The sequence below is a fragment of the Camelus ferus genome, chromosome 14 (genome assembly GCF_009834535.1).
Source record: "Camelus ferus isolate YT-003-E chromosome 14, BCGSAC_Cfer_1.0, whole genome shotgun sequence".
Classification (NCBI taxonomy): domain Eukaryota; kingdom Metazoa; phylum Chordata; class Mammalia; order Artiodactyla; family Camelidae; genus Camelus; species Camelus ferus.
In genome coordinates, this window is record NC_045709.1 from 17,436,958 (window position 1) to 17,462,754 (window position 25,797).

At 42.7% G+C, this 25,797-nt stretch overlaps 1 protein-coding gene across 1 annotated transcript in view; it reads right to left on the reverse strand.

The window, feature by feature from the left end:
• Positions 1-25,797, reverse strand: part of FRY (FRY microtubule binding protein) — a 274,991-nt gene that overhangs the window by 58,178 nt on the left and 191,016 nt on the right. The window contains 10 exon segments of the mRNA XM_032496335.1: positions 341-444; positions 997-1,147; positions 5,901-5,983; positions 11,217-11,307; positions 12,252-12,420; positions 13,591-13,737; positions 14,202-14,458; positions 19,876-20,047; positions 20,341-20,440; positions 25,552-25,706. Coding sequence (XP_032352226.1) covers positions 341-444; positions 997-1,147; positions 5,901-5,983; positions 11,217-11,307; positions 12,252-12,420; positions 13,591-13,737; positions 14,202-14,458; positions 19,876-20,047; positions 20,341-20,440; positions 25,552-25,706 — 1,429 coding nt within the window.

Genomic DNA, 25,797 nt, shown 5'->3' on the forward strand with positions numbered 1-25,797 from the left:
TGAGGAATCTCCATACTGTTTTCCAAATTGGCTTCACTCATGACTTTAAATTTATCACTTCTGACCAAAGACCCTCAAAGAGGCCCAACTTGTCTTGGATATCTTTAGAGTAATAGCATGAGCGAGGTACCACTCTATACTGCGGTAATCAGGCAAGTTTAAACAGTGACTGGTCAACTGAAATTTTAAAGATGTCACAAAAAGACAGTGAAAACCAGAAGAGACTAGATGTTGCAGACATGGGGAAAAGCAGGATGTCAGTGTAAAAGGAAAGCTCTATGGATTACTGCTATAGGTTTTTGACCCTATTGGCTAGAATTCCTATTCGATCAAGTCTTACCTAAGAAGACAGCATGGAGCAATAATGGGAGGTGAAGAGCCCAGTCTTCTCTTACACTGTGATCCGCCACCATCTCAGTCATAAAAATCACAGCAATATTGCACCTAGTCAATGAAATGATGACATTAATGCAACTTCTGAAGAGGATGAAAATATACTGTTAGATCATTAAGCCACAATGAAATCCAACTCTTAAGCCTCGTTGAAGAATTACGTAAAACCTTTATTCCAGGGACATGGAGCTTAACTTCTGGCAGAGCACAGAGTTCTACAAGCAGAAGAAACATCAGTTGAGCTAATCATAGAATGCAGAGTCTACCTGTCTCTAGGCAGTAAGCGCTGTGGGATGAAGAGAAATAGAAGGCCAGGGCTCTGTCTTCAAGTGGCTCAAAATTTAAAAAGCATAACAGAATGAATACCCATACCAAGATTACATCAGGGAAAATTTCAAAGGGCTACAGGCAGCTGTGCGCACTGGTTAATATTCAACCAAACTCTGCCCGTACGCTGAGAGCTGCAGTTAAGTCATGCGTGTTCTCTCTGATGTCAAAGAGCATTTCATTTGATGGGACCTGGAATAAGTTTCTGTTTTCATAGGAAGAAAAGTCCCGTCAAAGCTAAGTGGTCATTTCCCTCTACCTGTACATGCTACTCACCTGTGCAGTGGCCCCCGTGGTGTGATGGTCTCTGGGAGGTAGTCAACCAGGGGGGCCCAGCACCCTCCGGTACACGGCATGGGTAAGGGCTGCGGCTGTTTGGTCTCTGTGATGCTCAGCAGCCAGCCCGTATAGGGAGAAATTGGGTCATCTGCAGCACGAGAGAGGCAAGAGGGCTTTATTTTCAGGGAGAGAAGATTTTTGTTTTCCCTACTTGACTTTTTAGAAGGAAACTTACAAATTCATGCTTGTAAAAATAACTTTCTAACCATTCCATTTGGTGAGTGTGAAATTATATGATCAAACGGGTAGAATTACTTGATTAAGTTTCTTCCATCCCTTTATTTCTTGGGTCCCTAATTTATAGTTATTCATTAGAGAGTGATGGAAAATACAGATACGCAAAAAGAAAACCATGAAATCACGTGAATTCGCATTGCCGGGACAAACTGCTCTTTCTCTAATCTCCCTCTCTCAGTAAAATGCAATTCCGTATTTCCAGCGTGCTCAGGACTCCTCCCTGACTTCTCTCTTACCTCACACCCAACTGCTACTCATGATGATGGCAACGATATGTGAGTAGTAATAAACTGACCATTCTACACCATCAGAACACAGAGAGCGCGTGCTTTATGCCAGGCACTGGTCTACACACTTCACGTATTAGTAGCCCCATCAGAGGTACCGGTTATCCCTACTTTATAGAGGGGACACTAAGGTTAAGTAACTTGCCACCATCAACATAGTCAGTGAGCTCTACTTCAAAACGTATCCAGGATGTGACTGCTTTTCACCGTCTCCCTATTATCCTAGGCTGAGCCATCACCATCTCTCATAGGAGTCAGAGCCACCTGCTGTCTCCCTGCTTCCATCCTTGCCCCTCTAGAGGTTATTCTCTACAGAGTGGCCAGAACCATCCTTTTAAAACAGAAGCTCATTCAAGTCCCCTTCTCTGCTTTCCACTCTCCAGTGGCTCCCCTTCACACTCAAAAGGAAACCCCAAATCCACACCATGGCCTTGCAGGCCTGACAAGACCCTCCTCCTGTCACTCTCCTGGCTTATCTCCTACTGCACTGTCACCCTGGCTTGCTTGCTGTTCCGTGACCTGGCCAGGCTCCGTCCCACTGGTCCCCCGTGGCTGCAGTGTTCTTCCCCGATGGCTGCGCGGCTCCCCCTTTACTCCATTCGAGTCGCTGCTGAAGCGTCACTTTATCATAGAGAATTTCCGTGACCACTGTATTTAAAACCCACCCCCATCCCCAACTGCGTTCTCTCCCCTCGTCCTGCTTTAGTTTCCTCCCTGGCCCAGATTCTCCGGCACCGACCGCCTCCCCGCTCTAACACAAGCCCCACGAGAGCAGGACTTCCTCTGTTTTGTTCAGTGTTGTTTCCCTAGTAGCGAGAGCAGTATCTGGCACGTAGTAGGCGATCGATGCATATTTTTTTTAATGAATTAACAAATTTCCTCAACAAAATATCTTTAAAATAAGCACAGCAACAAATCTCATGGAGTTATTTCCTATCATGCTCTCAATATAGGCCAGTGGCACCCGAGACAAGCAGTTACGCTTTGGGGCCACATAATATGATCCACGTATATGTCTTCAGACAAGCTGGCTCAATCCTGGGAGAGGTTCTAGTGTATCAAGGGGAAGGAGGTATTACATCACCTTGGGCAATTTCTCCAAAATGCAGTTTTTCTTGGTTACACTTTGAAGGTAGTGCGAGGTGGCTGATTTGGTGCTGCCGGTCCTGTGGAGAATGCTGGTCCTAACGTTAGCAGAGTTAGTGGAGAGGCAGCCTTCCTGTTGTGGAAATTGGGGCTCCAAACACAGTGGGGCACGAAACCCAAGTATAGCCCACTGCTCCCGGGATGTGAACTCCAGGAGGAAGACCAGGAGTCACCTCGGAAAGTGACTGCGGGCTCTAACACACCAGCAAGTGACCGAGGAGACCCCTGTCATTCCACACCATGAAGCCTGGCCACCGCCTTAGCCCAGAAAAAAATTGAAAATGAGTGTAAGAGTCACTCAGCTTAGTCCATTCAGTAAACTACCTACAGGATGTCTCACTTTTAGCAAATTAACTTCTTGAATAAGCAACCAGGATAAGTTAGTTGCAAACTGCACTTCTAAGTAACTAGTTACTTTACAATAAAACTTGAAAGAAGAGCAAAAATGGGAGAAGACTGAAGAATTAAAAAAAAAAAAAGATCCTTGTGAAATTTCTGTTAGGAAATCCTTTCCTGTTAGGGAAGGATATGCTATTTTTTCGTTTCATTAATGTTCTCAGATATATATTCAATCCAGCAAAAATGTGTTGAGAAGGATTAAGCTGATCTAAAACTGGTTTTCTACAGTTAGGCATAAACCACTGTGACTCAGCTGCTACCCATCTTAACTAGCTGGGTCCCTGTTGTGGGGATCCAACTACATCCAGGAGCATATGGCCTTGGAAAATAATCCAGATATTTTTAAGCAGTTTTGAAAAAAAAAAGTTTACATAATATTGGTAGAAAATTACTTTATAGGCCAGATCGAAATCAGTTTGCGTGTCCATTCTACTCAAGGTGGTATGGTTTTTAAAATAGAGAATACATTTAAGAGGGTGCCACACCATCCTTTTTTAGATAAACCCAGACTACGAAGCACTGGGCCACGAGGTCTCTCCTAAGCCCTTCTTAAAGTCTCCTCGCCTCCGCTGAAACCCTCAGGAATTCAGGGAGGAAATAACTGCCCTTAACATATACCAGATGCCTGGCCATAAGGCTTTGGAACTGAGCCTACTAATCTTTGCCTCTCTCGTGGCATAAGCTCCATCCATCACTGGGTAGCTGGAACCAAAACGCATCAGGGAGGACCCGTTACCAAAGTCCTGCGGGAACTCCTGCCCCGCCAGACATGCTGCTTCGTAAGACAGCCAAAGTCAAGTACTATCACTTGAGTGTCTGGAAAAGGATCTTAGCATGTATTTTATGGACTTTTCTGTGAGGAGGATCTGTTTAAGTAGCTTGAATTCATTTTCTTTTATGAGTAATTTAAAACTTGAGCTCTCAATGCCCAAACTCCACACTGTGAACTCTGACTTCTCTGGTCATTATCAGTAACCATGTGAAGAATATTACTGACACATGACTCAATCAAATTCAAATTTTATACCAAAAATTTCCCATTAAAGCTATTTATGCTAGTACAACAAATTTAGAAACATCTCTAGGTAAAACAGAGGCCATAATGATAATACTAGACTACTTTTTATGCCTTAACTGCAATCACATTAGTTTTTCTTTCCCTTTATAAATACTTCTATTACTTTTCCTTTTTGTCCCTAAAGTTAGTGATCTGAGTTTATATAACAATTACAATTATTATCTCATTTTGCTGTAATTATTCTCTGAAATTTACTATTTTAAAATACATAAGAAATGTGAAGTTTTAATACCAGAGGGTTTTAAAGGTGTATTTTCAAAATGATTATTACTATGTTACAGTGTTTCTACCAAACTCTGTGTCCTGTACCCAGAACAAAGAGACACACTTTGAAGAAATCAACTGGCCAAAGTACAACAATATCCCTAAGGTAAAATTCACCCTCACAGAGTGTTATGTTTTGTTACATCATGCTGGTCACCTTCTGGGGGAGTCAGGAAATGACTGCTTAACCTTTTCATGATTTAATTTGCCCTCAGATTTCGTTACCAGATACTGCACACGGACTAGACTTTTCTTGAACCAACACTCTCTGTTTCTCAGGCACTACTTTTCTCAACTGTAAAATCTAGTCTTGCCTAGACCAATGGTCTGTGCTCCCGAGATTCAACTGATTGGTGATTGGATGGTACAGTCCCCAGATGGGACACAGAAAGGAGGGGAATTGCAAATAGCTTTTTTTATTTTTTGACCTCATACTGACAGTTCTAGAAAAAGGTTTTATAGAGACATAGATAAAACTTAACCCGGTATGGCAATTATATATGGATTTTAGATATCCCTTCCATGGGTAATTTGAATGGCAGAGAATTACATATCTATGCACTAAGAAGTAAAGTAAGGGCAGCTGAAATGTGTCATCAGAACTACTTAGCTCTTAAATCACCCTGCACATTTCCCATAAGAACAGAACAATTCAAAACCACCACTACAAAGCTCCAATGCACTGACTTACAAAATGAACCTAACTCATGAAATATCATCATATTATGACTTCCCCCAAAACAGATAGATAAGTTCTACCAGATAGTTGACCAATTTCCTTAGCATACCTAAATGTCACTGGGAGTGTTCCCTGGGTCCAGAATTTCTGTAACTTGTGAACAAGTAACACCCATTACCTGCTCAGTGTCTACACAACCTGTCCAGGGCTTAAACAAAATCAGTGAATGCACTGACCTTTTCGGTTTTCCTAACTTCCCAAGGCACAATGACATTTCTGCGATAATTCTATCTCCCAGTCTGGCGAGGGTTTCACTTGGCCACTGAGACTATGCTGTTGAGAGAGTCAATGTGAAAACAGATCTATCCTGGCTGAGCTGACGCACAAAGCTTAAAGGTTAAGTCCACTCCCAGGACAGACTGGAAAATTGACCCGCAACGTTTGTTTTCTAATGGGACAGTTTCTTATTATTCTTTCCCCAACTGCATTACCAAGGAAAAGTGTCAAGAATATAAACATACGGGTTTGGGTAGTAGCTTGAAGCTTTATAATTTTGATGTACGCACTGTTTGGCTTCTTTTTTACTTATAAGAGGCTGACTCTCTGCCCATTTGCATAGCTGGATGACATGGCTGCTTAATATTTGTGGGCCCCCTTTTTAGTGATTAGAACAAGAATAACCAAGATAGTCATTTTCCATCCTCCAACCACCTGCATCCCATCAGGAACCCCACCGCCTGCTGATACTTACTTTTATCCTCATCATACGACCCTCCAGAACTATTGCTGTATCTTGACTCCAGACGGGTGTGGGCTCTGATGACGTTACTAAACCTTCGAATACAAGAGCAGCCATCGTGAACTACTGACACGTGCTACACACAAACGCACACGTGCTGCTACACATAAACACATGCTACTCTTCAGTGACGGTTTTCGGCAGTGAGCTCTGATGATGCTTCTCCTAAAAGCGCACTGTAAACAGTGTACACAAAACCCTCCTTTTGTCCTCCAGAGAGCCGGTGGTCACTTTTGCTCATGAGCACAAATTCAAACCTTGAAAAGATAAACATTTCAAGGCTCCTCTTTGAATTAAACTAGAAAACTGGAACATTTGTTTGGGAAGAAAATGGGCAGGACCCTGAATAACACGAACCCTTTGTTCATATGGTAGCCAGGTGCGTGGTAGGTGGTCAAGAAATAATGGCTGAACGACTGAGTAAGTGAAAGGAGACAGAACTGGAAATCCACAAAAAAAGTTTCACAACAAAGTTTGGACTTTCCCAGCTTTAAAGTTTTCTTTAAAATGATCAGAGGGTTTTTAGAAAAAGTGCTAGTTGAAGTGTTACGAAGTGTAACATAACCAGAGACTGGTCTCTTCTGTGGCTTAAGAAACAACAACTAAAAAAGGTTACAAGTAAACCTTCATGCATATTATCTCATTTAACCTCAGTCACTCATCTTTGAGATAAGCATTATTTACTTTGCAAATGAGGATGAGTGAGGCCGAGCACCTTGTTCAGTGCCAGCCAGAGGAAGGCGGCGGTCCGGGCAGCTTTGACGGCCGTGCTGCCTCCGAGAAGGGGCACATGTGACCTCAGGCTGAGCCCCACTCACTAGCTCTGTCACCCTTTACCTCCTTGGGGACCCTGCTTCCATATCTGCCAAAAAGGAATAATAACACCTCACTATTACTTGTTGTGGGAATCAAAAGAAATGATGCGAGAATGTTTCCAAAACTTCAAGACACCACGCAATGACAAGGTATTAATTACTATTCTTCTACTTTGGATTTCTAGAATGCCTTTTCTCTTAATAGTATTCTTATGATCCAAAGACCTATCAGGTCAGGCATGGGAGTGGCTGAAGGGAAGTGTGGGTGAAATAGTATGCCTATATTTATTTCATATAAAATAATACAAAGCAGGTTTTATCTATATTACCAACTGAGTGTTCTGCCCTAAATGATAGCAGATCAACGCTCTATTTCCCTCTGGAACACTGGAAGATACAGGGCTATAGCTGTCCTCACCAATGTATGGAGAAGGAGTGATGTTTCAGGAAGAAATGCTGGGTTTGCTGTTAAGATGCTACCTTGTCCCAGATGTACAACCTCAGAACCCTGCAACAGTGGTTTCGATTTGCTGAAAACAGAAATGTACTGACTATGATGATGACGACGAAGCCTTTGGTTTCATTCAGTTTGTAGATATCTGTGGCAGCCTTTCTGTGTGTGGTTCTGACAAGCCATCTTTCCCCCAGCAACTGTATATTTCAGACATTCTTCATTCTCATGTCTTTTGGGCTATTACTTTGCAAACCGATAAAACAGAACATGGAGGCCACCTGCTTCGTTTCACACAAATCAGGCCATGTAATCGTCTCAGTCAGACTGGTACTTATGCAATTGGAAAAGTGACAAACCTATTTATTAACCTTATGGAGAAGTTCTTCAATCGTATTTATGCTGATAAATGCAAAGATATCTACAGCATACGCAGAGCCCAGGCATCATCCAACAAGGGACAAAAACAGGATGATGAAAAAAAAAATCACCCAGGAGATTTCCTCAGACAGAGAGCTTCTCAGACCTCCTAGATGCTCAGGAATTGTGAGCGATACACGTCAAATTTACAATCATGCTCAGAAAGGCCAGGCAGGGGAGAACTGCAGAACAGATGGCAATTCTTTTCTTTCTCTTTTGAGACAGAGCCCAAGGAGTGCTGAGTCAAGTTCATGAGGCCAGGATGAAGGGGAGGAGTGAGCCCCTTCCATACTGTTCTTACTCTGGAGAAGATGGAGACCAAGTGCAGTGAAGTACACACTTGGCAAAGACAAAGTAAAAACCAATTCCCAAGAGTAAAATCTGTAATTTCCCTTTGCTTTCCTGGGTTGAAGAAGACAATTTGGGTTCTAGGTCCCAGAGGAATTCCAAGAAGTAGACTGAATAGTCTTTTGATATAAAGGTACCTGTCTCAGAAATGTATCATAAAAATAGCTCTGCTAAGAGAAAAATTAGAAAAGGACTAAATGTTTTCCCAAGTTTCCTCTTGCTGATTTTGCTCAAATTAATACTCAGGTAACTTTCTGCGGATTACTAATCTCTACCCCTCTATCAACATAAATCACCAGAAACTTATAGCTGAAGTCTATTGCTATTAGTTCCCTATGAAAAATCCTTTCATGGAACTACAGATATATAAAATAAGATTTTATTAAGGGTTGATGTGTTAAAAATGCTTAATGGGGTTTGTTTTTGCATATTTTACAAACTGCTATTTTAATTAAAAATATGTGTTCACTTTAGTTTTTAATTAAAAAAACTACATGATAAATGCTTCCTAGAGCTTAGGGATACTTTTTTAGCAGCTTCCGACGAATCATTTTTGGCTTCTGTTGCACTGGAAGTTACAAAACTTGCCATCTTTTCCTCTGTTCACTTTGGCTATGGAGGAACTCAAGGTTGGGTTAATACTGCCTTTTAGCAGTTTTCCTCAGTCAGGACTTTTGACACAACTACTGTCCTTCTAGCTTGACTCTTCTTTTCTCACCCTGGTTTTAATGGTTCTTTTACTATAAGCTATCTGAATGTTTTGTCAGTAGGTATGGTATTATGAAATATTTCTGGATTATATCCAAGAACCATTAATCTAGTTGCAAAGAAGATGACATCAGGGCTGCTGCTTTGCGTGGCTCCACGGCGCCCCCTGGAGCCCAATGACGCATTCTGGCGACCAGTACCCCCAGGAGCTGTCTCACACAGCAGCCAGGCCAGTATTTCTGCCCAAGATTATCTCTGTAGCCTCTTCACCTAGAAGGATTGTAAGGAACCCAGTAAATAACTGTGTCCTGTCATGGAGTTAGCGAGAGAGAGGGAGAAAGGGGGGCTGGATGATGTTTGGATGGCTTATTCACCCCGGGTTGTGCTGTTTCTCCAACTTTCATTCACATATTAAATAACCAGTTAAAAAAACGATTGCTCTGGGAAGCACAGCAGGCTAGTCATTGTGAATAGGACTATGATAAGAGCTCTCTAATCTCCATTTCCTAAGAATTAAAATCTCGTGGTTGAGACACAAGCATGTATACAAGTAGCCATACATCCACGTGACAGGGTCCAAAAGGGAGGAAGGTGATAAGGAGACTGCAGGTAAGAAAGGCATTTTAGGCTGAGGGCACAGTCTACTTTCAAAGGAAAGATAGAATATATACAAAAACAGTGTAGGTAGAATATAGGATCAACAGCCCAGTAGTACTCTTTGGGGCAGAATATTCATATAGCTACCACCATATATATGTAAATATGATCAGTTAATCTATCTACAGGTAGATAAATAGATACAGTCCGTGTGAAAGAATAAGATGGATATGAATATGTAAAGATGTTGGTACATAACTGCTTCAAGCCTTCCAATGGCCAACAGAGATGCAGTGATAGAAGGCGGCAAGAGATAAACAAGTGAGCCTCTTACTGATTTTTTCCCGGTCTCGATGCTACAGCGATAGCTGGCTTCTTCATTTTAAAGGCCACCACTGAAACTTTAGGCAGGACACTCAGAACCCTGGTCCTACAGGGGCCTTCCTAATGAGATGTTAATATACAGAAATGTATCACCTTTCTACCCTTAGTATAATTAAAATGAAAAATTTAGACTACACGTAAATGATAAGAATATTAACACTTTCCCCAGAAAGTAGAAATATCTTTAGAGAAGCATGTGACTTTTTTTTTAAACTAGGACTTTTTGAAAGAAAGTGCTAGCAAATATAGATTAAAAAATAACACCTTAATTAATAATCTTGTACTGTCACTGATGTATGGAGTATGAAGAACTTTATCCATTTTTGAGAAAGGAAGGCTTTTATTAGAGAACAAAGGAAAAGGTCTATAATTCATGATCTACTGAGTTAGAGCTTCTGATCTGAAGGCAAGTGCATATGGGTGAGCATCTGCCTGAAGGCAGCACAGACAGCCAGGGATGAACATGGTGAGGAATTTGATAAATGCCTGAATTAGAGAATGAACTTTCAGAACTCCAGCCCTGTGTCAGATAATCTTCCATCTGTAGCCCGAGATGTATCACTGTGCACAGGATGAAATCCTGAGGTGGTTACAAAGCGTCCAGGGACATTTCAGGCTAAATAAATTATTTTCATTATTTGACCCACTAATTTTTCTCCAGTATGAGTCTGTGAGTACCTCATCCTTGTTACTAATTTCTTAAATGAAAGGGCTCCCCATTACTTTTCACTAGAAAGTACTCAGCCTGAAGAGTTTTCAACATCATGAGTAACATCTTAATTTTTTTATTATTATTGTTAATGGAGGGACTGGGGATTGAACCCAGGACCTTGTGCGTGCTGAGCATGCACTCTGCCACTGAGCCATACCCTCCCCCACTCCTAATTTTTATTTTTAAATATGAGTCCTGTTTATCTCTTTTGGTTTGTCTCTGTGCTCTTCACAATCAACCACAGAAAACAGTGATCCAGATTTTGCTTACTTACGAGTGGTTCCTAAGCAATGTGAAAGCAGAGACAAGAGAAATGTTATCATTAAAGAGTTAATGGGAAGGGGAATGAAACTTCTTTTAGCAGGAGATGACCGTGCCCTTGGTTAGCCAAGATGTGACAGAATAAAGGGAAAATAAGAATGATGCTGTTTCACAGAACTCACCTCAAGACAACTACTGTATCTCTAAGAAATCATTCAAGAACCAGATTTGACAGTTTCACATGGAAATTCCCTTCAACTCCAGATGGTCTGTGACCACCAGCAGAATAACTTGCGGTTTTTATTAAGCCCTGGGGTAAGTGGGCTTCAGCCACCAGAACCACACCCCTCTTATTACTTCTCTCCTCTGGCTTTGCTCAGGGAGAAATCGTTATTTTTAGGGACAAACAGAGCAGAGTCTAAAAGTCAACCTGTGTTTCTTAAAAACCAAGAAGGATTTGTGTGCGTGTGTGTCTGTGTGAAATTTATGAAGCCCCCCCAAATGTTACTAATGTTTGGTATAGACTATTGCCGAGGGTTAAACTGGACATGAAGCCAAATTTGTGCACCGACCTGTCATCAGATTCTTTCAGTATCTTGTTCTCCTCGGCGTCTGGGAAACTGTCCTGGCCGGCAACCACTGTGTTGCTGCTGGAGGTGGTTCCTGCACATGGGATTAAGGAAAAACACATAGGAAAAAAATGCATGTGAAGGGGTCAAGCTCAAGTCTCAAGTAATTCCAGGAAAGGATTTCCTGTAAAATCTCATGTTTGAAAGATTCCTCACATCTTCTGCACAATCTCAGACATTCTAAACAATCTTCCAAGCCCCTGAAACAGAGAATCCCAGACATCTGTTAAGGTCAAACCAAATTCCTTAAGTCACTTAGAAAGTGAGGCTACAACATTCTTGAAACCCCTTCTTCCCAGCTACTTAGGTAACGACCTTATTTGTAGTGGCCAGCCCTGCTGTTGGCTGCGTTAGCATCTCTGGGTCCAGGAGTTATTAAACTAATGTTAGCGAAGCAGTTCCAAGTACCTAGAGCCCCTGATCCCTGGGCCAGGAACACAGCTCTGCAGGAGGGTGTAGGGCACACAGGGTGTAAGAGACCAGGGAGGAGAGATGTCTGAAGGCAGTTACGGTGTTAGGGAAATCGAAGGGAGGACGGCTTCCAGGAATTTGGCTAGGGAGGTATATATTTCATAAAATGATGCTAAGAGGCCAATTTACTGAAAGCAGTAATACTGGTAGGGGGCATTTTAGTCAACCCTGGCAGAATATAAGCCACAGGAATACCACAGATACGAGAAGGAGGGTCCAGAAATGAGACTTCTAAGTGACTACAGTGTCCTCCCTAAGCTCAGCCTAAAGTAAAAAGCTCCGTGGCCTATGAGTCCTGGGCTCTCGACTGTCAGTTATCCTGACAAAAATCATTTCCTCCACTGGACAGTGTGCTGAGAGTCTCAGCCATCCCTGAGCCACTTCTTCAATGAATGGACATGTAGGAACAAGAAAGAGTAACAACCACATCCTCATATCCTTTCACTGCCCTACGTAAAGGGAAGCCCAGGCCCCAGGTCAAGGTGTCCCCCCAGCGCCCTCCCCTACCGGAGGCGGCAGCGGAGGCCTTGTTGCTGGCAGCGAACCGGTAGAAAGGCGGGTTGTCACAGTGCTGGACGATGGGGTTCACCGGCTCCGTCTGCTGTAACTCAAACAGAAGCTCTTCCATGGTCTGAATGGTGTTATTACGGCACAAGTAGATGGCCACCTTTTTAATCTAAGACAAGAAACAGAACACAAGGGATGCTTTCCAGGGCATGTCCATGAGAACGCCGGGCTGACGACAGCAGAGAGGATAACCCATTCATTTTGATGAATGTGTCACCTCCTGGGAGCTAGCCACCCCATAGCTCATCTTCCTTCTCTCCTAGGATGAGCCAGGAGTCTGGATTAAAGTTGCCCTCTTGTCACACGCACATCCGATTGGAGTGTGTTGTTAAAGGTTTTACCTTCCTTAAAGGCTAAGTTTTCAGAAGTTACTTTTGGGGTAACTTTTGGGGTAAAGATGACTTCTATCTCAGCTAAAACCCTGCCACCTAAGGTCTTATCTTGAAAAAGTATTTTATTTATGCAAACCATAGGGGAAAACGGCCAGCTGTTTTTTGTTTTTTGTTTTTTGTTTTTTTTTTTACAAAAGGAAGCCAGTCCCTGCTGGTCTCTTCTTCCCTAGAAGCAAACGAGTTTTAGCTGCTTGCATGGTTTTAAATTTTAAAAATAACTCTGGATTAAAGCTCTGCATTACTGTCGCCCTCATAGTCAAACCTGAGGCACTGAAGCTGCAATGAGGCTTATGTGGCTCAAAATAGCAGGCAGGCATAGAATCGCTCAGAAAGACAACCAGCACACAGATGCCACCTGAGTTAGGGTTTTAAAACTGCAACCGTTTTATGGATCACGCCACCTTGAAATACAAACAGTAAGTAGCGGGCATCTCAGAAGGACTTCTCTCTGCTTATTTCTCTCTTCCACTGCCTACCTTTGAAGAGAAAAACTTGGATGTTCTGCATTTTTGTTTTAAGAGCATGAAGATACAAACAGGAAACATTTTTATTAGTAATAACAGAATGTTTCACCTAGTTTCTCTTACGTAATGGGTCTAATAATTTCGGTGATTATTAGAAGACTGTCCACCCCTTCATCCATAGGTGTCTATGTCCAAAGGCTTGGAAAGGGGATGACAGAAGGGTCACTAGGACACTGTAGCCTGCGTCTCAGGGGGGCAGAAGGGAACTTTAACATAACACCTGGGACGCTCACAGGAGATTAGTGTGACTGATGAAATCTGACACGTCTATTCCACTTGGAGCAAAGAGCACAGTCTGATTTACAAATTGCTGACAGAGCCACGGACAGAGTAATGACTCGGGAAAGTCGAGGGGGCACTCACGTAGGGCAGGAGAAGCGTGTCGCTGCTAACCCCGCACAGGCTGATCAGGAACTGCAAGGTGACCCGCAGGTTGTTGCTCCATTTCTCGTTGTTGGCTAACGCATTCCAGGCATTTTCCATTTCCGGTCCTGGAACCTCATCTCCATACTGCAACAAACACAATAAAAACCCGCCTGGAGGCACGTGGGGAAAATGTCAGGATGCAAAGTGTCCAATGAAAAGTCATTTTAAGGGTCACAGTCATCTTAAAATCCTCAGAAGGGGGAAACGTGGCCATTCATCAGAAAGAGGCCATTTTTTAAAGCAATTTATAATGCACAAATCACAAGCACGATAGTTACTCACATGGTTTTTAAATGTTAGGCTTATTATTAAAATTACGGTAAAATGCACACAACATGAAGTTTCCCATCTTAACCATTTCTGAGTGTGCAGCTCAGTGGCATGAAGCTCTCTCACACTGTTGTGCAACCTTCACCCCCTCTTCTTCCATGGCCTAGTCCTGTGACTTTTAACGACAGGTGCCGGGTTTGCAGCCCGGGGTGTGATGAACTCCAGCTTTCCTCGGAGGAAGGAGCCACGTCACTGGGGCGCGACTCCTCCGAGTTTACCTTGGCTGTCATGTACATGAGGTTATTCAGCACCAGCGACGTCGCTTCCGGGGAGCCCCAGCCGCTGCCTTTCAGCCCGTGGGAAGCCGTGCCATCTCCTTCCCGGTCCTTGACGTCGTCCTCGGGGCTGCTGGGGCTCGACCCCGGGAGGAGGAGCCTGCTGTCCACCAGCTCGATGTTGTGCAGCCAGGGCAGCAGGTAGGTGAGCATGATCTGACGCCCATTCGGGTGCGTCGTGGGGAAGCGCTGGCTCACCTCTGGAGGGAACAGGAGTGACAGAGAGCCACGTCATCCCACCAAAGTAAACCACAGCAGGAACAGCAACTGACAGGTCCAACAGGGCCCTCAGCTCACAAAGCGTCTCCATGGACAGCAGCTCCCCAAGGCCACACAGTCTTAAACCTGAGGCTTGTCCTCCAGCCCCCTGGGAGCACGGCGGGGAATGCACAGGCTTGAGAAACGTGGAGTGGGAAGGAAGACCCCGAGCTCACATCTGGACTACGTCAGAGTGGACAAAACAGGGGACGTGGGCTCAGAGGGACAGGCGACCAGATCCCAGTTCCTCCACATGCCAGCTGCATGAGACTCTGGGTTAGTTATTTAACCTCTCTGTTTCTCCATTTCCTCATCTGTAAAATGGGGCCAATAGGGTCCCGCACTGGCCTACTGTGAGGATTAAAAGATACAATCGTAATGTGTATAATACACTCGGCACAGTGCCTGTCATCCAGAAGGCTCTTAATGCACAGCAGGCAGGACTACTATCACCATGACCGTTATCTTTCCACTAGACCCATCTTTCACAAAGTGCCTTGCTTGAACTACTGGCTGTTACAAAGTGGGATGTGAGCCTCCAGGAAGAACAAGCCCAGTGCGTGGACTCACGTTCCTGTGTCTACTTGAAAATGGCCAACTATGTGGAAGGTGTGTGTTCCATGCTGTGCTTCATTTTATGAAATAAATGAATCAAAAGGGTAAAACTCTATGTCTAGCCCAGTCATTTCACCACTGCCTCCAATGACAGCATTTTTGCATTGTTTCACCACCAGCAGCACGGAATTTTATGATCTGAATACGCTTTCTATAGAATTAAAAGCACAACTTAATGTATATACTGCAAACTCAGAAGTCATCTCCTATTGCTGACATTTACAGAAGAAACTGTCCTGTCCTGAGGGAGATCAGAAAGCTTGGTCTGCTGCACTTGCTGTTATCCAGGGTGGCCTGCGATCCCATTTAGAGAGCTCGTGGCTGTTCTACAAGAGACAATGCAGATGCCAGGAATTCCACCCAGATAACCTGCTGGGTCCCTCAAACAGGAGCCTTCACTGATGTGGCCTTTCTCCCAAAAGCACAATTATAATTATTTTACCTTGAAGAGTAAGAATATAGTTAATAATGCTGTGCCACAATAGTCAGATGCGTTATGCTTCACACGGGTCAAAATTTCAAAATTTACTTAATTTCTAAACTTCACGCATGTCACGACAGACATTGCGGACTTTTATGACACATCTTGAGATCCTTATAAAATCAGAATGTTCATTTATTCCAACACACTGGGACTCCTCCAGGTGCAAGGAGCTGTGCGAGGCATTATGGAGACAGCACAGGATAAAGAGGTGGTCCTCCTCCGAGGAGGCAGCTCTGAGACTCGTGATGTGGACAGATAACTCTGGGGCAAGGTAGAAAGTGACCAATGGCACAAGAGAGGTACAGAGTGCTGTGGGGGTTCAGTGGAGGAAAACGACTTCTTGTTATAAAGATTCAGGGCATTTTTATGGCCAAAGAACCATTTAAACTCTGCTAGAAAGGACTGGGACTTTGGAGAGAGAGAAATCTTTCCAATCAGAGGGACAACCGCTTTAAGAATGCCTGTCATCCTTTAATCGTGGTGTCAAAATCTACAGGCTTTTTGTAGCAATAATCACCTTCTATCAGATTACTTATTTATATAAAATAAGTTTATACTTATAAAATTTATAAGTAACTTGTGATTTTTATTGCAATCATCTATTTAGGATGATTTATGATGTTTATTATGTCTTGTCTGTCAGACAAAGTCCAAGGGGGTGAGGTACGCCTGTCTGTCCAAACATTTAGATCAGGGCCTAGATTGTAGGGGTGTTTTAAAGGGAAAAGAGAAAAAAAATGCCCTGACATGCAAATGACCCCCATTCACCTCTCCAGAAGCAAATCAAATAAAACGCCAGTGGGATGCAATGTACATTTTCTGGCTGTTTGAGAGAGGTCGACTTAAACAATCTGCCTGGCTACCTACAAGGAATTAAGTCATCTGAAATTACAGGCAATAAAAATCTCACCACAGGGTTTTTTTTTTTTTTTTAAGTAGTAAAGGCAGTAAAAACAAGAGCTAGGAATCTGTTATAATAGCCTCTTTATTTTTCCACATTATTTAAAAATTACTCCTCATAAGTCAAAATAGCCAAAAGGCCAATTCTGGACAAAAACTCAGGCTGAACTTGCTTGAACTCATTACATGAGCTTCTTTTTTTGTTAAATTTGCTGGATGGTTTATCGCCCCTCTTCCTCCCCAACGGTCAGCCTCTCCCCCTTCACTAGCGCCCTCCTCCCAGCTAATAAACAAGCTTGACTCTCCTCCTCCTCCGACTCTGCAACCCAGTGTGGCTCCATCCTTTTTACTTCTTTCTCAGCCAAGCCCCTGAGATCTGGCTTCTGCTGCTACTTCTCCATGGAAACCATCGACTGCTACTAATGAATTGTGAAATCCGGATGGTAATTTTTAGACCTTATCTTCGCGGATCTCTCTACATATTCAAGGCTGTGGACTGCTCACTCTCTCCCCTGAAATCCTGTTTTCCCCAGGTTTCCATAAAACACACTTTCCAGGTATTTTCCTTCCGTGAACACGCCTCCTTCCCTCTGCTCCCTCGTCCTTCCTTGGCCTGGTCCTCACAAGCTGGGTATCCAGGTTCGTTCTTTCACTCTGTATTCTCTCCATCCATGACCTCATCTGCTCCTGTGGTTCTAACCCCCTCTGGTCGTCCATGAGTTGCTAGTGCTGGCCTTCCCTTGACCCTGGTCTGTCTACACAGAAGGATGTCCAACAGGTGCCCACACTCCAAGCCGATACCCCAAACTGAGCTCGTGATCTCCCCTCACCTGACCCTTCTCTTCCCTCTGCATGGGCTCTCTGGGTGCGGCCACCTCCACCTGCCCACCAGACGCCACATCAGGCACTCCCTCCTGCGCAAACGCCCAGCAGCTCTTGACCGTGGTCTCTCCCCTCCGCTCTCACTGGGCTGTCTGAGTCTGTCCCTCATTGTTTCCTCCTTGCACTACTGTTGTTCCTCAACTGGTCCCCTCTCTCTGGATTGGACGTTCCCTAATCCACCCTCCAGACTGCAGCCAGTCTTTCCAAAACTCACTCTGATTTCATCCTCCTCTCTTCTTGTATGAAACTGATCAGTGGCTGTCAAAACCCACACCGCTTGCTTGGATGCCCTCCCTGTCCACAGGGTTCTCAGGGGTTTCAAGAAGCACACAGAGTCCAATGGCCTGCAAACTCCTTAAGGTACAATACAGGGCCTTCCGAGATGGACTGCTGCCTCTCTGTCTATGACCCTTCCCCCTTCCCTGCATGTGATGTTAGCCCAGTTGACTACTATATAATCTCTCACATGCATCAAGCTATTTTATACCTCTCAGCCGATGCATATGCCATTTCCTTGGCCTGTGACGCCTGTCTACTTGCCAACTACCATGTCAACTACCTGTCTGCTTTGCAAACTTCTCTTCTTTCGAACTGCAGCTCTGACACCAACTTCTCTGGGGAGTCTTTCCCGATGTTCCTGGCCCCAAAACTGATTACTCCTCAATCTTCCACCTCATACAGAGAACATGCTTTTTTAAAATTGCACTTGACTGGAGCATTATGCTGTACACCAGAAACTGACACAACATTGTAAACTGACTATACTTCAATAAAAAATATACACATATACAAAAAAGGTAAAGTCGCACTTGCTGCACTGCATCATAATCACAAGCCTGCACATCTTTCTTTATTACTAGACTGTGAACCTTTAATGGTAGACTGTTTTACTCCGCTTGGTATTCCTAGGACCCAAGCACAGTGCCTGGCACACTGGTGGCACTCAAAATCTTGGCTGGAGTGAATAAAAATAAATTTTAGTTTTCCAAGAAAGGTTTTCTAAAGAAAATTCCAAGAAAAAGGTTTTTCTTGAGTCCTTCCACTGTTTCAGACACAATGCAAGGATGTGACTAACTCTGTCTCAGATAATAGAGAGGTTTTCACAGTAGAAGCAGATTTTAAATTGGATCTTAAGGAAGACTGGAAGCTAAGGAGATGGGAGAAGGGCCATTTCCAGCAGAGGAAGCAGCAGGTACAGAAGCAAGGATTTATAAAAGGGCCTGAAATGTTGGTAAGAGATGAAGTGTCATTGGAGTAGAGGGTTCTTAGATGAAAGGTGGAAAAGGAGATTTTTTTTTTAAACAAGTGAAGGAGTTTCAATTTTATAGCACTGGCTTTGGAGGAAGACATCTGCATTTAATTCCGACTTGCTTGCTCCCTAGCTATACAGTCTTGAGCAAATTACTTGTCCCTGAGTCTTAATTTCTCATCTGTAAAATAGACGTGAGAATCACAGTGCTAATTCCACGCCAGGACTGGGCCAACTGCTTGATCTGTATTAGCTTACATTAATCTTCACACTCTGTAAGGTGGTTACTATTGTAGATAAGGAAACGGAATTTAGAGGTCCTGGGACTTGCCTGAGGTCAAACAGCAAGGCTGTGTGAATGGCAGGCCAGGGATGAACCCAGGCTTCCTAACTCCAGAGCCTCATTTCTAACCACTACTCATAGGGTTGTGGAGTTTAAAGGATAAATGAAATGTATAGAAAGTGCCTAGCACAGGCACTCAGTAGATAGGAGCTATTACTATCAGCAGTTAGTTTTAGGACAACTGGGCAGACAAATCTGAGTTGAAAAGAGCTGTGCATATTTGGTTTTGTGTAGCGGATGGTCCGCTGTGTGGAGGGGGCAGGCAGGCGATGTTAGAGGCAGGGGTGGGGTGGGGGGACAGATAAGGATTTGGACTAAGGTATTGGTGATGTGGACGGAAAAGAAAGATGACTTAAGAGACCAAAGCCAATCTCTCAGCAAGGTGCTAGCTACGTGGGCCTAGGCAAGTAGTTAATCAACACGTGTAATTCTTTAAAAGTGGATTTTCCAAAACATTATTCACAAGGATTACTTGTAAAGATGTGCCCCAAATCAAACTCTCAACAACTTAGATACACGGCAACATTTAAGCTACAAAATACCATCGTCACTACCACTAAAAAGCAACTCACAGCCGTCGTGTGTATTAGAAGTTACACTACCCACAGTTCATCTCTTTGGGAAATTTTACATACATAATGTGTGTAGAGCATTATGATTCATCTAAGCATCTTCACATTTGTTCTGTGTTTATTTATACTTACACTGACTTAGATAAACACACTGTTTTATATTTACAGATATGTAACTGAACTTAGCCCAAAGCAACTCTGAGCTACAAATTTAGCATCAATAATTGTGGCTCAAAATTACACTAGAATTTAAGAAGGAAGGATTCTCAGAGCAGAAACGATCACACATGGCCTGAATGACAATGGTGCGGTACCTGAGAAGAGTGGGAGCGTGAGCTCGGGGTACATCCTGGCCAGCTCGCACGACAAGAGCGCTAGGGACACGCTGTAGAGGGGAGGCAGCGGGCCGTGCGTTCCATAGAGAATACTGCCCGGTCTCTGTTCAGCCACTTTCTTCGAGTATACAAAAAGCTTTGCTTCAAGGATCTACAAAGAGGCAGGAAAGTCAGAAACAGTGTGGAAAAAACACTGGCTGGCTGTCTCAGGAGTATTCATATTTAATAAGCTTTTTAAATAAAACTAATGAATGCATACTTTAATTTATTAAAGGTAAAGCAGCCGTTACTCCCTGTGTTTACAGAAGATCATGTAACTGTGTTTTGACTCTACATACTGACCAGTGATGTGCAGAAATAAACAAACAGCCATCTAGGGACCAACTACCATTGCTACTCTCTGTGCCCAAGGGTGGCAGTTTCTGTACAGTCAACGATACGTGCCTGCATGAGCTGCATGGAGATTTCATAAATCTCTCTGTTGGTGTCAGAGGCCTTGAATAGGACAAGGTTCAGCAATGTCACTATGTCGAAGGGGTAGTTCCTTAAAAAAAAAACAAAAAAACCAACAGCATAGTTTATGACACAGCCTGGCTAGTTACCCTGATAAATCATTACCTCTCCAAATTCTAGTTGGCACCCTGGCCTCAGTCACACTTGCTAGTGACAGTCCCATGCCCATTTGGTCATTTCCCCCTCATTCTTTTGTTGTTTATTAGTAGGTGAAAGGTAATAACTCTATTTTTGGTTAAAACTGAATACTGCCATACCAGGATAAATGAATGCAAAAAAAATCTGTCTATTGGCAAATGAAAACCAAATACAAATATGTCTAAATTTCTCAGTAACTCACTGACAATATTTTCATTTAATCCACCTAAATTTATTAGGCACCAAAATGTATCAGAAGTAACTGCAAAGTGTCATTATATTAAGTTAGTCAGGCTGGTCTCCTCCCCTAAGGAAGGCTTATAGTTCAGTAAGGGAGACAAACTCCACAGTCTCGTCACAGTGAGTCTTGGTGGGACTACCCCCCGCACGACACAGAACCCGACAGGCGACCCCTACATCAGACATGGGGTTAGGGGAGGCCTTTCCAAGGGGGACACAAGGAAACTGAGCCTTGAAGCACCAGAGACATGGTGATTGTTAGCAGGGCCACAGAAGGAGTAGCACGGGGAGCGCTCTAGGCAGAGAGAAGGCCAGCATTTTCAAAGATTACAACAGTGAAAATGCACAACACCTCCTGCAAAAGGGAAGAACCTCTGTGTAGCAGACGTAGTGAAAGAAATAAGCAGAGGAACAGAAGGAGAAGGGGCGAGGGTGGTAGGTGGGTTCAGATGATGACCTGCTCATGGACTTCATCCTAAAAATCATGAAGCCCCTACGGGATCTGTAGCAGGGCGGTGGGACAATGATAGCTTTTGAAGAGTCACTCTGATTGCCTGGTGGAGGATGGACTGTACAGGGGTCAATGCTGGAAGCCGTTACAATAATCCAGAGGGGAACTGACAAGGGCCGGAATCAGGACAGGGATGGTAGAGACAGAAAGGAGGGGACAGACGTGAAAAACACAAGGGAGGCAGAATCAGCAGGACTGGTAACTGGATGTGCGGGGAGGGAGCCAGGGGAGAGGAGGAACACGAGGAATAGGTTCTGTGGGGACCAGTGGTGTGAGCAAATGCCATGTGGCCGTTACGTCCTCATCTTCTCTCTAGCTGTGTAACACTGCTTGAAGATGACGTCTTTCTCACTGTATGTACTTTCTTAGTCTACAGTGGGAACGAGGTCTCAAAGAGAAAACTCCTGGTGAGGTAAACAATTAGCGAATGGGCCACAAGCAGAAGCGAGTGACTGATACATATTTTGAGGCAAACTTCAGAAAGCAGAAGACAGCTTAAAGGTGAAAAAAAAGAATGTTCTTTTTCCTGGGGGCTCCTTACACGATCTAGGAAGTTCCGTTTTAGGACAATCATCCTTCTAGAAAGGCATACTCCTACTACGGGTACCTGCCCATTGTACAGCACACTTAGTGAGGGATTATAGTGAGGACTGGTTAAACACGGAAGAAGGGTTGTTTTTCACTTTTTATTTTTGATATAAATCAAATTTAATTTTGCATGATACGAGTAGTATATTTTGTTTTAGAAAATTCGAGCAACATGTGGGGTTTGGAGGATCCACCCTGAAGATGGTTCACACAAGGGTTGCAAGTTGATGCTGGCTGCAGGGAGGTGCGGAGAAGAAAACGTGGAAGTGCTCCGCCTCCTTTCTCTGCCTCAGTTGTTAGAGGCAATCACTCTCTTCTGCATACGCGTGTATGTGCATGTATCTGCATCAAAATATCCCTCCGCCACTACACAGGATTCCAAACGTAACCGTGAACATACCACCTACATGTGTTATTTGGAGATTCGCCTTTTCACCAGTGAGGCTCACTTCAGTCTTCTTAATACCTGGGCAGTATTCCACAGTATGGACCGACCATAGATCACTGCCTTGTGGCAGTTGCTGTGTGTGCCCCTCAGATCCCCGTCGCAGGACTGAGGCGCTCCTTACTCTGCAGGGTGGGAAGCTGCTGTCTTGGGCTGAATCCCTCTCTGGGACCTGGTCTCTCTGGGCCAAGGCCATGCCTGCTCCCCAGCAGCACCCCTGTGGGACTGGCTGAGGTTTCTTTTCGCTGCCCAGTCCGGTATCCTTCACTTCCCCATAGAGCTTGATCCCAAGGGCCTTCCCTAATAAATATTTGAACTCAAATCTCCACCTCACAGTCTTGTTTCCTGGGGAAGCCAACCTTTGCCATGCACTGACCAACATTTAAAGGTTATTTTCATTTTTCTACTATTATAATGCTGCAGACATCAAATGTACAAATACTTCTTTAGAGTAGATTTCTAGAAGAGGTCACGTGGGGTCAAAATTTTGGTCGATACGGCTATATTGCCCTTTAAAATGGCTTTACCAATTTGCACTCCAAAATGATTACTTTTCTAGAACTTTAAATGAGCAAAAAAGCATGAGTCTGACGTATCATGTGGGAAATTGGGCAGCCCCCCCCCCCACCATGATGGTGGTGAGGAAGATGATGACTGATGGGCAGGTAATATTTGTGTCATGATGTGCTTACTTTGTGCTGTTACTATACCAAGTCCTTTACCCAGATTTGTTATTTATCTTCACAGCAAGCCTGGGAGGCTTAGAGAAATTAAGTATTTGCTCAAGGTCAGGGAGGAGAGGTGGAGCCTAGATTCCATCCTGGATAGGTCTACCTCCAAAGAATTCAATACATAAATTAAAAAAAAAATGTAGAGAACCATTTTTTTTCCCATTACAGCTGCTGACCATAAGGATTGATATATTAGCCACTCAAAAATCGCTTTAATTCTAAAACTAAAGGTAGAAAGTTTTAGGTAGAAAAGGTAGAAAGGTAGAAAGTTTTAATCAACAAGAGAATTCTAAAAAATGTGAAAATTTTAAGGTTTTTTAAAAAACTCAATTATAAGTGATTCCTTAATAAATAAGTCTGCTTATAAGCTGTCCTGTTTCTACAAAAATAAACCCAACATATGATCATTATTATTTGAGAAGGGAGAGGTAATTACTTACTTTCTAGGAAGTGTTCTCTGCTTTACACCGTGGTCTTGTTGTGGGAGTTACTGTACAAACAACTTGTTCGAGAAATTTAAAATATGATCCAGTTTATGTATGACTTTTCAGGAACAGATTATTTCATAAGTTGCTTAGGTGTTTTTTAGAAGCAAACTTGCAGAAAATAAAGCAAAGTCTAAAACACCAGAGTTGCTTTCGAAAAAAGTACTGAAAACCTAGGAGCAAAGATTGCTCAAACACATCTGGAGGCTTATCCAGACTATACAGACTGAGAATTTATGGGAAAAGAGAGCAAAATTTAGGCCACAGCTGAGACTTTAAATTCTCAACATGCTCTGTAGTGAGAAATGACAGAAGTGTTGGCTACTGTCTTGGCGGAGAACTTGCAGCCATGGCATCGCCTGGCCTCTGACCTTCCCTCACAAGAGATGAGTGTCTTGAGTGTAAGCTGATAAACAGTATTTGTTTAAGAAACCAAAATAGTTTAGGATACAATCCTAAAAAAATATACTCTAAACATAGAAGGCTTTATAACCTAATATTTTTGTGACTCAAATATTACTGGAATTGAGATGATATTGCTAAATTCATAAAGCATTTATTTGTGCTAAAAAAATACCTAGATTTATTCAGAGGAATGCAGAGTGATATTTTATGAGATGGCTACACAATGAAATAAATTTGACTAGAATAGTTCAAATCAAGTTCACTGGGAGAAGGGCAGCAAAGAGAGGGACGTTTTATTATTCTTATTTTTGTCAAAGGAATCTATGGTCCAAGTCATAGATACTAAACAAGTTTTTTTTAAAATCAGAGTCATGTGAACAGAAATTCATTTTTAGAATGTTGAAATACATGAAATAAAAACACACCCCAGGGAAAGAGATTTTTGTAAAAAATGTTTTGGTAATATTCTATAGGTATAAATATTACTTAGTAATGCTAACATCAAGAAATAAACCAATGGAAAATCAGACAGTTTAGATTATGCTCATCTGCTATATCTCTTATGGAAATTAAGTATACATATATAATAATTTTACTACTAAGGTTATAGAAAATGAAAGCTTTAGACATGAAATGTTATCTACTATCTTTATAAAAGAAAGAAAAATATTAAAGAGAAACGTTTCTTTGAATAGCACATTCACTTGAGGTTTATTGAAAGTAGATATCCTCTAAAATTCTGTTCTTATTAATTTATGACCATAATAGGTTGGAATTTAAAACTGATTTACTCTTATTTTCTTTATCTGGTAGTTCAAGATAGCTATTAAAACGCAACATTTAATCAAAATTAAATTTTAGCCATTCTAGTGAATTTGAAGTTGTATCTCATGTGGCTTTAGTCTGCAATAAGTCTATATGAGTCCTTTCAAAAATAATCTTGAGCTGCCTTCTCTCAATTTCTAACACATAATAAGCTTTTTCTTGGGAATAATGTATGCAATCTGGGGAGTCTTCATTAACCCTTTCATCTTGGCTATGAAATTATTTCACTCAATAAATTGTAGTGCTGAATGACTCCCCTGAATGACGAATTTACATAATTAGGGAGTGGTTTTAAGTGTGATCTATGGAATCCAGGGAGACACATTTTCTTTCCTTTTCTTCCTTTCTGAAGTTTTTGACAAGAGGAATTTGGCATTTTTAGGTTGCTTCTGGAGTTTGGTTTGGTCTCAAAATGACTGAAGGGCCTACAGCTCGCACCCATCACAAACACCTCCAGAAATGCCCTTAATTCCTTTAATGTATCTTCTTTATTATTTTCAAATCCTGTTGTATTACTTCATTATAAATTTCCAGGCAATTAAAAAGAAGGGTGCTATAACTACAAACCATTCTCCCAGTAGAACGAAAAGTCAGCGTAGCTGTGGACTTAGAGGGAATAATCTGTCTGCTGAGGAAATGCAGACCATTTTGTATTTCCTTAGAATTTGCTCAGATCCTTGCAAAAGCAGCCAGCTCTCAATTATTCATATGAATGAAGAGCATCTTTCATTGCACTTGTCACTGGGCAGTACCTTCCATTTAAAGAATTCATACCTGCTTCCACACACAGTAGCAATGGCTTTGAAGCAGCCAGATGCGAGTTGGTAGGAACCAGTGTAGCATCGGTCAATTGCCCAGTTGAAAAGATTTATCTGGTCAGGATTTAATTCCAATAGCAAGACGACAACTTCGCAGCCAAGCTGATGAACCTGAATACATGGAGAAAAACAATTATTCACATTTCATGAAAGGTTATTCTAGGGAAAGACACCAAATCAAGCTTAGCAAACATAAACTGGG